The sequence below is a fragment of the Mesocricetus auratus genome, unplaced genomic scaffold (assembly GCF_017639785.1).
Source record: "Mesocricetus auratus isolate SY011 unplaced genomic scaffold, BCM_Maur_2.0 Super-Scaffold_100004, whole genome shotgun sequence".
NCBI lineage: Eukaryota > Metazoa > Chordata > Mammalia > Rodentia > Cricetidae > Mesocricetus > Mesocricetus auratus.
The window spans coordinates 71861853-71874579 of NW_024429189.1; the positions used below are offsets into that span (position 1 = coordinate 71861853).

The following is a 12727-nucleotide window of genomic DNA, read 5'->3' on the forward strand; positions in this document are numbered from 1 at the left end:
CATGCAAACACAAATATATTTTAAAACGACATGTTTTGCTTCCATAAACAACTTACTTTTGTATTGACACTGATATTTCTCAAAATTAAAGTAGCATTAAGTCTTAAACAAGCTTAAAACCATTACCCTGGAATTCATGAGATGGCTCATCAAGTAAAGGGGCTTGCTGCCAAGCCTAACAACCTGAGTTCAATCCCTGGGACCCACACGATGAGAGAACCAAATCCACAACTAGTCTTCTAACACACGCACACACAAAATGTTAACAATTTTAAAGAGTGCTCCCTTCAGCAACATATATACTAAATTAGAATGATACAGAGAAGATTAGCATGGTCCCTGAACAAGGATGACATGCAAATTCATGAAACGTTGAATATTAGAGAAAAAGTTTCATTAAGCAGGGCATGGTAGTGCATGTCCTAAAATGCCAGAACTTGGGAAGTAGAGGCAGGAGGATCAGGAGTTCAAGGCCAGTCTCAGCTATATAACAAGGTTCAAGGCCAGCCTGGGTTACATATAATACCTCCATATCAAAACCTAGTACAGGATAGAAAGACACACTAGATGATCTCTGTAGCTTGCCAATGAAGAGAGCAGAAGGTAGGGGGTACTAGAATTCTATAGTATCCAGACCTGCTAAATCAAAAACTGAAGAAGTCACCAGGATTTCCCCCTCCCTCATCATGATTTCATGCCAAGTCCTGTAGCTTTTACTCTTGTGCTAACTTCTCCATGCTTTCATCTCTCTCAATACAGTCTGGGATTTATCTTCCACACCCAAAGTTCTCTCCTAGTGCTCTGAACCGTACTTCTCCAGCTTTACATACAGGGAATGAGAGGGAGGAGGCTGCAGGACCCTTCACGGGTTTGGCTTTAGTGTCGGGCAGGGCAGAAGAATTTTACTTGCACAGAGCCTCAAGTTGATGCTGACAGAGAGTCCTAAGCTAGAGACCTCGTTAGTCTCCTGGGATTGTGGTATGATAATGATAAGCAATATCACTGGTTTGCCCAGGGTTTAACAGATGAAAAGTTCTTAGTTAGACAAAAATAAGTTTCCTTCTAACTTCATTCTTTCCTTTTGCTCCCTGAAAAAGGAACCAAATCTAAGAGCTGGCCATATCCTATTTGGTTAAAAAAAAAAAAAAACCAACTTTATTAAACTGCATATAGGGAAGTTGTGGAACTACTGAGAATTCTTCCTCACAAAAGTGACAGTATTTCTAGAAAACATTAATAAAAATACAAAATAAAAGCAAAATTAATGTCCTGCATATTAGTAAAATATAAAAATGTCCCAAATAAAGCCTAGATAAAGTTTTTCAATTCTTGAGATTATAGAGATGTCAATTTTCTCTAAGTAAATCTATTGACTAAACATATTCTAACCAAGATCCCAACAGGCCTTTTTGTAATTTCCCAATTGATTCTAAAATTTATATGGAAATGCAAAACACACAGAGATCCAAAACTATTCTGGAAAGAAGTCTGGAAGATTTATGCTGATTTCAAGACTTTCTGTCAAACTATAATCATCAAGACTATAGTGCAGGATTTTGCATACAGACAGGGAATTGACAGGAAATACAGAAATAGACTCAAATATGCAAGAGATATAGTGAGAAACATACTGACACACTCAAATGTGTGTATATAAATATATATGTGCAGTCAGAGGGCAAGCATGGTATTCCTAATAAAAAAATTCTAAAACAATTAAATCTTTGTATACAAAAGAACAACATCCTGGCAGTGGTGGCACATGCCTTTAAACACAGAACTCAAAAGGCAAAGGCAGGCAGAACTCTGAGTTCGAGGCCAACCTGATCTACAGAGTAAGTTTCAGGACAGCCAGGGCTATACAGAGAGACCCTGTCTTGAAAAACAAAAAGCAGCCGGGCATTAGTGGTGCACGCTTTTAATCCCAGCACTCAGGAGTCAGAGGCAGGCAGATCTCTGTGAGTTCAAGGCCAGCCTGGATCTACACAGAGAGTTCCAGAACCTCCAAAGCAATACAGAGAAACCCTGTCTCGAAAAAACAAAAACAAAAATAAAAAGCCACTAACATTCTGCCAGGTGTTGTGGTATACATCTTTAATCCAGGACTCAGGAGGCACAAGGTGGCAATTCAGTGTAGGTTCAAAGCTAGCTGTCCTGGAACTCATTGTATAAACCAGGCTAGCTCTGAATCTACATTGATTTGCCAGCTTGTGCCCCCTGAGACACCTCCCTTCTTCTCCGCACTCTCTTTTTGTCTGTAAGTCCTACCTGACCTCTACCCATCCAGCTATAGGCAGTCAGCTCTTTATTAATCAATAAGAGTAATACATATTTACAGCATACAAAGATTGTTCCACAGCAGTTCTGTAACTTGCTGTGTAGACCAGGTTTGTCAAGGACTCAATGATCTGCTTGCCTCTGACTTATCAGGTTGATATGGGCATCTTGAAATTTGCAGGCAAATGGATGGAACTAGAAAAAATAATCCTGAGTGAGGTAACCCAGACCCAGAAAGAAAAACATGGTATGTACTCATTCATAAGTAGATATTAGATGTAAAGCAAAGGATAAGCAGCCTATGGTCCACTGCCCCAGAGAGCTAAGTAACAAGGAGAACCCTAAGAGAGACATACATGGATCCCCCTGGGAAGGGGGACTAGACAGCAGCTCCTGAGAAGATGTAATCATTTATTGGGGGGGTTGGTAATGATGTGATAATAGGGTAGATTGTTGAATCTATTTTAATACAAAAAGCAACAATTAATTTCAAAATGGATTTGGGTTTATTGATACAAATTTAAAGTTATTTTTGCTATACTATATGTATGTTTCTACTCTGGGGTATTGTGCTTATGCAGCTCATTTTAAAATGTAATGTATAATTAAGAAATACAGGTTGGGCTGGAGAGATGGCTCAGAGGTTAAGAGCACTGTTCTTCCAGAAGTCCTGAGTTCAATTCCCGGCAACCACATGGTAGCTCACGATCACCTTGAATGAGGTCTGGTGCCCTCTGCTGGCATGCAGAAGATTGTATACATAATAAATAAAATAAAATAAAATAAAATAAATACAGGTTAATAGTTAATCTATAATAATCACACTTAGCCATATTAGGTAGGTTTTCAAGGTTAAACATAAATTTAAATAGATGGTCTTCAAACACTTCAAAGACCTATAGAATATAACATTTAATATGTTTAGTAGCCTAAAGCTATTCACAACAGTGAGGCATGTCTGCTCCCTGCAACACCAATCTACTTCAGAGAAGACGATGGGCATGGAAGAAACTCCATATAGAGCTTGTTTCAACTGCCCTTGCTTCAATTGCTGGCAGTATGCTGGCCAAACTGGACCACTAGGATGTAAAAAAAAGTGACTGCAAAACTTTGCCAAGACAGGTAGGACAGTCCTTCAAAATTTCCTGCTTCTCAGAAATGTCTGTCAGATAAACTAAGCCTATAGGCCAAAGATGGATGCCCTAATGTTGCAGAAGAACCTTGGGTGACTCTCCAGGAAGCCAGATGTCCCTGTTGTTAGGTAACATTATACCCTTCTAGGGTCTTTGATAGAGTTAAAAACTAAATAATTAAATTTAAAAGTTTTCCTTAGTTATGCTAGAAGGTAAATTAAGTATAAAACTTTCGACTCACAAAGATAAATAATAGAGTATTTTCTCTAATTTGCCAAATACAAATGAACTGAATATTATAGCTGTAATTCTTACTTGATAACTGTTTTGTTATATATAATTTTACTATGTTAAAATTAAGGGTTTCACTTTTAAATAGACAAAAAGGGGAAAATGCAGTGGAACAAACTTTGCACGCTGTAAATATGTATTATTCTTATTGGATTAACCAATAATGAGAACATTAAAAAGAGCTAGCTGGCCTGTAGCTGGACAGGAAGAAATTGGGTAGGAGAGCCAGACTAGGAGGATGCTGGGAAGAAGAAGGGGGGGGGGATTCTGAGGGTCCCGAGCAAGACACAATGGAGGAGATAAACATGCCACACCGAGACAAGGTACTGAACCATGTGGTAGAAGATAGGTACAAATATGGGTTAATTTAAGCTATAAGAGCTAGTTAGTAACAAGCCTAAGCTATCAGCCAAGCATTCATAATTAATATTGAGTCTCTGTGTGGATATTTGGAAGCTGGCCCCCGGTCCTGACAAAAAAACTCTGCCTACTCAGGAGAGTCAGGACTATTACATAAAGAAACCCTGTCTAGGAAAAAACAAACAACAGCAAAAAGAATATGGAAGGTATGTCACAAAAGAAAACCCAAGTAAAGCACTTGACAGAGCACACAGCCATTCTATAAAATCCTACAACTCAGGAATAGACAATAAACAAATATAAGAAGTGGGCAAGAGCCAAACACACACTTCTTCAAAGAAGATACACAAGCCGGGCGTTGGTGGCGCACGCCTTTAATCCCAGCACTCGGGAGGCAGAGGCAGGCGGATCTCTGTGAGTTCAAGACCAGCCTGGACTACCAAGCGAGTTCCAGGACAGCTTCCAAAGCCACAGAGAAACCCTGTCTCGAAAAACCAAAAAAAAAAAAAAAAAAACACAAATGCCTAGAAAGAACATGGAAAGATGCTCATTGTCATTAGGGAAATACAAATGAAACCCGGTGTGAGCTGTTAACTTAACTAGACATCTACTAGCTCTGGCCAGAAGCAGAAAGACTGAACATGCCAAATGTGCTGAACCCTGGCACAAAGACAGAGTGTCTGGACCTATATATGGAGTGCAGTTTCTCTTTCTCTCTCCATCCCTGTCCCCAGCCCGTGTGTGTGTGTGTGTGTGTGTGTGTGTGTGTGTGTGTGTGTGTGTGTGTGTGTGTGTGTGTGTGTGTGTATCTGTCTGTCTGTCTGTCTGTCTATGGTCTGTGTGCACATTAGGGCCAGAGGTCAATCCTGGATTCATTCCCAGTAGCCATCCATCTTGTTTTTTTAGCCAGGTTCTGGAACTCAGAATTTATCAAGTATGCTAGGTGGCCAGCATGCTCTACAGACCTGGTTGTCTCTGCCTCCTCTGGTCTGGAATTACAGACATGTGCCACCACACCTAGCTGTTTTATGTGGCTTACAGGATTCAAGTTCAGGTTCTCAAGCTTGGACAAACACTTTACCAATGGATCTATCTCCTCAGGCCTCCTGGTACTTTCTTATAAAGCAAAACACACACCTACCACATGTCCCAGAAACCCCACTCTTAATCCATTACCCAAGAAAATAGAAAATAAGGTCATGAAAAGACTTGTACTCATATAGTAACAATCTTATTAATAAAACCTTACAAATCCAATTACTGAAAGATAGAGAAGTTGTATATCACCACAAATGGAAGGTTACTTGGCAATAAAAAGGAACTACTGTCAAATACAAAACCACAAATTTCACAAGAACTCTCTGTTGACAATGTCAGATATAAACAACCATATTTACTAGAATTCCATTTTTCAAAATATGGTAAAATTAATACATGTGCATTGTGTGTGTACATGTGCATGCCACCAGACATGTCTGGAAGAAAAGTTATGGGAGGGTTATCTCTTGCCACGGTGTGAGTCCCAAAGATTGAACTTAAGTAATGAGGCTCAGGAGGGAGTTCCTTTACCCCCTGAGCCACCGCATCTGCCCTAAACTAGTTTTATGTAAAGTTTCACAAACAGCAAGACTATACAGAAAGCAGATTAGTGATTATCAGGGCTGTGATAACTCCTCATATGCCACAGCTGGATCCAGGCATTTAACATGGGCCTATGGAGGACATTTCAGATCAAATTATAGCACACATTACAGCACCGAGTCCCGCCATTAGAAATGCAGCAGATGCCATTATACTAATAGTAATGACAATCACTAATGTTTATTGACCATTTACTGCTCCTAAGCACCATTCGTAACACTTTACATGAATTTAATTAATATTTGTAACTACCTTAGGAGACAGTGTGCCTCTTGTTAAAGATGGGAAACCACCTCTCTAACTGCACACATGTATGAGACAGTAACTCATGCATGCACACCAGGTAACATATGGGGTGCTTCTCTGGAAACAACTGGTGCTGCTTTATCAGTCTATATGACCATAAACTAAGGAAATGGGCCACTTGTAGGCATGTGCTATAAGAACACTATGTTGACTGATAAATTATTCAGGAATGGCTTTATTATTTTGTAAACATACCTCAAAACCCCAGAATCTTTGTCCTTCTTCCCCATCTGCAAAACAACTGTTCGTTTACACTTTGATAGCATCAACACTGACATTCTTAGACTATGACATTCCCTCTTAAGACTTGCATTTTTGGATTCGCTTCAAAAGTTTTACATGTTCTTAAGAAAAGACATGAGTCGGGCAACTGTTGGCTACACAGGCAGAGTCTGCTGGGACCTAAAATGATTTCCTCACTCAGCACACTGAATCCACTTGCTCGTTCTGCCTGTGGGGACCAAGCCCTGGGGAAATGAATTTAGGGTGTGGTGAGGCACTCATTTTCTCCTTTTTAACCTGAGTGAGCTCAGTCTTGGTTCAAAGGCACCTCAAACTTCTCATTCTTTTTACTAAAGCTATAGTTTCACTCTAACCGTTTCTCAGGCTACTTCAGACACAGTGAAACGCCACTGAGGCTCGGGAGAGGCAGGAACATTCTGACAGTATTCTAAAATCTAACTTCTCAGGCAATTATAAAGTCCCAGGGAGCTAGACGACCAGTTGGGAAACTGCTGCTATTGTCAATAGCTACTCATCAGCAATCTTGTCATACTACAAGAACTTAGTTCAGAGCCACAGGCACAAGGAAGCCATTTGAAAACAACAATCAGCGCTTTTAATCAAAGTCAAGTTTGCTTACAGTGAGGTCTTGCCACTCTTTGGGGACTAGGTGAGTCTGACTTTATTTTTTTCTGTAAAGCTTCATCAGAACATTCCAGAGCACCTTCCAGGCCTTGCTCAGAGTCACTCGGCTTTGACTCTCCTGCTTCGTTTATATGGGACTTGTCAAGGTTTTCAGACATCCTCAGTGGCGTCTATTCACTTTCCTAGGAAAGAAAGACAATGAGCCAAACACGCCACTGATTGACCCAGCAAACCCTTAGTCTCTGGGTTTCAGTTTTCTCAACAGGCTTTGGAAAGTTTTATTCATTTATATTATACTCCACTTCAGTGATCAAAGACATTTCACCAAGGACACCTGTAATTCTCTGAGACTTGCCAGAACATTTGTATACCACTCCTGAATAACATGTCACAAATTGGGGGAGGGGCTTAAACAGCCTGCTTCTGCTTCAATCAAAGGGAGTGGTGACTCTTGTCTTAAGTCTGTATTTAGAGACAGTGTTTCAAGCCGGGCGTTGGTGGTACATGCCTTTAATCCCAGCACTTGGGAGGCAGAGGCAGGGGGATCTCTGTGAGTTCGAGACCAAGCCTGGTCTACCAAGAGAGTTCCAGGACAGGCTCCAAAAACAATACAGAGAAACCCTGTCTCGAAAAACAAACAAACAAACAAACAAACAAAAAAAACCAAGAGACAGTGTTTCCCTATGTATTGCCTATTGATCCTGAGCTCTCTCTGTCACCCAGGCTGGCCTTGGACTCATGACCTTCCTGCCCCCAATTCATAACTGCTAAAACTACAGCTGTGCACCACCACACACCTGAAACTAATACTCTTTCACGGTTGGAAGCTTATAGGAAAAAATCCTTGAAAGCTGGGCCTGGTTACACACTCTTGTAATCCTAGCACTTGGGAGGTGGTGGACAGAGCAGCTTCAGGGCCAGCGTCACTTAACTAAAAACAAACACCACCAAAAGGCAACTCATTGGAAACCCCATTTCTAGTTGCCTCCCAATGCTGTGCTGAGGAGATGGCTGGCTTCTAGTCCTATTGTGGGGATAAGAATACCTGGGGATGGGGGACTGGGAGATGGCTTAGTAGGTAAGGTGCTTGCTTATATAAAAGCTTGAGGAACTGAATTCAGATCCCTTGTACCACTGAGCCAGCTCTCCAGTCCAAGATCTGTTTGTTTGTTTGTTTATTGGTTTTTCCAGATAGGGTTTCACTGTGTAGCCCTGGCTGTCCTGGAACTCGATCTGTTTACCAGGTTGGCCTTGAACTCACTCAGATCCACCCTGGGCGGGCACCACCACCGCCCAGCTTGTTTGTTTATTTTTGGAGGCAGGGTCTCACAAACCTGGCTGGCCTGGGACTCTATACAGAAAACAAGCTGGTCACCACCTCACCTCACAGAGATCCACCTGCCTCTGCCTCTCAAGGGCTGGTATTAAGGGCACCATAATGCCAAGCTGCATTTCACCTTTCTAATCCCGTGCCCCACCCCCCAAAGTCTTTCTATGTAGCTCTGGCCACATAGAAAGTTACTACTAAGTTAACCAGGTTGGTCCTGAACTCACTCATAGATCTCTGAGTTTTGGAATAAAGGCATGTGCTACCACACCCAGCACTACCTTTCCTTTCAAAACCTCTCTCCCTCTCTCTCTCTCTCTCTCTCTCTCTCCCTCTCCCTCTCCCTCTCCCTCTCCCTCTCCCTCTCTCTCTCTCTGTTTTTAGAGACAGGGTTTCTCTGTATTGTTTTGGAGGCTGTCCTGGAACTAGCCTGCCTCTGCCTCCCAAGTGCTGGGATTAAAGGCATGGACCACCACTGCCCAGTTAAAACCCATCTCTTCACTGTTCTAAATCCTACTAGAGTTTGAATGTGCAACAGACCCAATGTACAATACCACCCATACATTCCGAAAGAAAGAAAAACATGCCTAACTTTATCCTCTTCACATGCGGAGGAGCTGACCAGATGATGGAGCCATTGTGGTTGCAGAAAAGGGGGGAAAGTAACTCAGTAGACTGCCCCTAAAACCCTGCAGCTTCTGCCCCCCACCCCCATCCCCGGGACGCGCTTCCTTCAAGCTTACCAATGTTTACACTTTTCTCCAAAGTCCTCCAGGGCTGACAGTTGGCATTCATCACTGACTGAAATTCCAGTCAAAATACGATTATTTAAATAGGGATAGAAAGATGAAAACAGTCTAGTCAGAGAGGGACAGACATGCTTGCAGGCAGCCACACGAAACACAAAGTAGCATGACTTTGCTATTCTAAATAGCAGGAGGAAGCCGAGAAAACCTTCCCAGAAAAGATGACACGTGACCTATCTTTGAAAGGAGTATCATTTCACCCAGTTATAAAGCGGGGGGCGGGGCGGAAAGGGGGTTATTTCATTCCTCTGGCAGAAGCCGCACCTGAAATGGAAATGTTATAGGTAGTGACGATGGGAAAGAGTTGGGGGTCAGATAGGGAAAGTGCTAATTTGTACTTAAAAAAAAAAAACAAAACGAAACTCCTTCGTCTAGATTCTGAACTTCTCAAGAGCCAAGACCAACCGTATTCTCCACAAATACTCGGCACCACCCCCATCTCCGGCAAACAGACACCCATCTGTTGACAGACATAAATCCCTGTGTCATCTGTGTGATGTCACTGTTTGGGAGAGGTTGTCCAAGGTGTTTAGAGTAGCACTGGACCTGTGGTTTGAAACTGACAATATCTTTAGTAAAAGTGATCAATTTTTCTTAAAATATCTCATTTCCTGTCACTGCTGAGATCCGATTCTGGCTCGTTAGAGGCTGTGTGTCTTCAGTTTTCTACAGAGTCGCGTACCACCCCATTTAGTGGATAAGACTACACAGAGACCACAGGCTGGCACACAACCATTCCGTACTGGCAACTATAATTAATGAGCAGTGGGGTGCATCCGGGGGCTATTTAATTGCTCTCATTCATTCACTCAACAATCATAAAATCCTACTGGCACCTAACCAGGAAACCGAGGGGGAGGAGGATCCTGGCACGGAGACCCACATCTGTCAGGGATGCACGCGGGCCCAAGCTGAACACAAAAGAATCCTCCGGAATGGGTCTTTCAGTGAAAGAACGACCGGCGCGGAAACCGCGTCCAGATTCCGTGGTAAACAGCTGTTAGGCAGGCAAGGAGCGGCAGAGGCACTCCGGGAGTGCGGCCTGGAGGGTGGGCTTCCACCCGGCCCCGTCTCCTCCTCTCCACCACCCGGCAACCCCGGGACCCGACCGGCCCGGAGAGGCCAAGCAACGCCGGTGCTTCCGCTCCGCGCCTCCCGGGCTGGCCCGCCGGCCTCCGCCGCCGCCCCGCTCACCTGCCGCGGCGTCGGCGATCTTCCTGCGGCCGCTCTGGCTGCGAATCCCGCGGGGTGGCGCCGCGAAGGGGCGGGAGCGACGCGCCGTGGGCCGGGCGCCTGGGCGGCGACCCCTCCGGGACTGACTGCCGCGCTCGTCGGGCGGTCCTCCCAGCCCCGCTGAGGTGGGCAGCCGCCACGGTGACCCGTCCCCAGTCACCCGCCGGGCTGTGCGAGGCGGCTGTGAGCCGGTGCGCCTGCCCGGCCTAGGGCGGCGCCATGTTCCTGTACGGCAGCTCTCCCGCTGTCACGAAGGGGCTCCCGGTGGCTCGGAGCTCAGCCGTACCATGTTTTTGTGTGGAGATAAGGCTGGCGCGGGGTCTGGAGCGGGCCGAGGGCCGCGGCGACGGGCGACTCCGAGTCGCTCACGCCACACAGGGCTGCGCCATGTTGTCTTACTGAAAGGTGGAGACGCGCCGCCTCAGACCCGAGAAAAGGGAAGGGAGGGCGCGCAGTTAGTCAAGAGAAGTCAAAGAAAGGCCTTAGGAGCCACCTTCCTTGCCAGGACTTTAAAGTTGAGGGGTTTTTGTTGCTTTGTTTCTCGACTGAGAGTTTCTTTGCGTAACAGTCCTGGAACTAGCGCTCTGTAGACCAGGCTGGCCTCGAACTCACAGAGATCTGTCAAGCCTCTGCCTCCCCAGTGCTGGGATTAAAGGCGTGCGCCACCAACGCCTTTAATTAAACTTTTCATCCTGTACTCCAATTCACTCCCTTACCCTCATTTTGGCATCCCTTCCACCCCTCACCCGCACACTTAGCTGAGTCTCAATGACACAGACCGCCGCCGTTTGGATTCTGAACCCTGTGTGGTGTCTCCGAGGTGTATAGGCGACAAGGCTTCAGCTGATGCGGTGAAGGGGGATGGGGGCGGGGTGCGAGCGGTTCCCTAGCTCCCCCGGGTTTGTTCATAACCTAGATGAGTATTCAGAGCAGTTGCATTCCAGAAAGGAAGATCATTTCCCCTAAATATCATGTCAGGACAAGCCCACTTGGGGAGTCTCATCTCCTTAGTTCCATGAAGTTGGGGCGGGCATGATCATTGCTGCAGGGAGAGAACACACCTTCCCACACACCTTCAACCCTTAGCATCAAAATAGCAAACTAACTCCACTAACACATACTTTGTTATCGACCTCGATTTTTTTTTTTTTTTTTTTTTTTTTTTTTTGGTTTTTCGAGACAGGGTTTCTCTGTGGCTTTGGAGGCTGTCCTGGAACTCGCTTTGGTAGTCCAGGCTGGTCTCGAACTCACAGAGATCCGCCTGCCTCTGCCTCCTGAGTGCTGGGATTAAAGGCGTGCGCCACCAACGCCTGGCTTCGACCTAGATCTTAAACAATAAAAGACATGTGACTTAACTTTTTTTTAATGCTTTACAACTGGGCATAAATTATGCATTTCTTAAAGCAAAGCTGTAAGTCTTCTACCTGTAGAAGCCTGTAATATGTGGGTTCATTTAAATAACTAGAACAGATGGGATTAGTGCTTTCAAACTCATTAAAGCCCATGTAGTTATTGCTAAAATATTTAAGCCTGGGTAAAGTATACTATAGTATAGTATAGTATAGTGTAGTATAGTAAGGCCCTCTCAAACCGTTGACCAGGAGGCACATTGTTTTTCTGTTACAGATGGGCTTGCTGTTCTTCCAAAGGACCAGAGCTCGGTGCACATGGTGTAGCCCACGACCACATGTAACTCCAGCCCCAGGAGCTCCCACACCCTCTTTTGCTCTCAGGGTACCAACATGACCCTGCACACACACACAAACACACATAAATAAAAATACTTAAAAAAGCAAAACAGCGCCAGGGAGATGGCTCTGGGTCAAGTTGCCTGACGCCAAGTCTGTTCACCTTGTTCCATCATGATCTTGGAACCCAACGGAAGGACATAGCAGAGGCCTGGAAGTTGTCCCCTGACCTCCACTTACCGGTCTTGACCCCTGAGAATGGGCTCACACACACTAAATATAAATTCATAGAGAAGCTGTCCTGGGATGCCACGATGGAGATGGCTCAGCAAGCGTTTGACAAGCAAGCCTGGCTATCTGGACTGACTCCTAGAAGCCACATAAAGGTGGAAGGCGCGAACTGGCTCCATGGAGTTGTCTTCTGATCTCCCTCCACAGGATCAGAGGCTGGTGTGCTCAGACAGTTTGGGGCAGGAAAGATGGCTTAGAGGTTAAGAGCACTGGCTGCTCCTCCATAGGACCTGGGTTCAATTCCCAGAACTCACCAAGAAAAAAAAAAAAAAACAGTTCTCAGATGACTCACTTTTGAAGAAAACAACTAAATAAAAAAGATATTCAACTAATTGAACATTCAGACATTCAGTTCTTGTAATAGGTCTTTCTCAGTCAGACTTTCTTTTGGGGCTGCCAGCCCCAAAATAATGACTCAGAGACTCATTAATTACGAAAGCTTGGCCTTTAGCTTAGTGTAAGGGAATATTACTTTAAGGTGCATGAGTTTTGTTTATGCTGCATTTG

At 44.5% G+C, this 12727-nt stretch overlaps 1 protein-coding gene and 1 non-coding gene across 4 annotated transcripts in view; one reads left to right on the top strand and one right to left on the bottom strand.

Annotated features, from left to right (window-relative positions):
- Window positions 1-10338, bottom strand: part of Tcp11l1 (t-complex 11 like 1) — a 36747-nt gene extending 26409 nt beyond the window's left edge. The window contains exons 1-3 of one of the 3 annotated variants that reach the window (XM_013121958.3): window positions 10203-10322; window positions 8946-9003; window positions 6871-7057 (exon numbers count right to left, since the gene is read on the bottom strand). In XM_013121958.3, coding sequence (XP_012977412.1) covers window positions 6871-7033 — 163 coding nt within the window. In that variant the 5' untranslated portion in view covers window positions 7034-7057; window positions 8946-9003; window positions 10203-10322. Of the gene's footprint in view, window positions 1-6870; window positions 7058-8945; window positions 9273-10202 lie in introns of all 3 variants that reach the window. The other 2 variants (XM_021231358.2, XM_005064832.4) reach the window with 2 other exon arrangements.
- Window positions 279-384, top strand: LOC121140638. The gene has a single exon (XR_005877556.1). It is a non-coding gene; the product is annotated as a U6 spliceosomal RNA (small nuclear RNA).
- Window positions 10339-12727: the final 2389 nt, after the last annotated feature.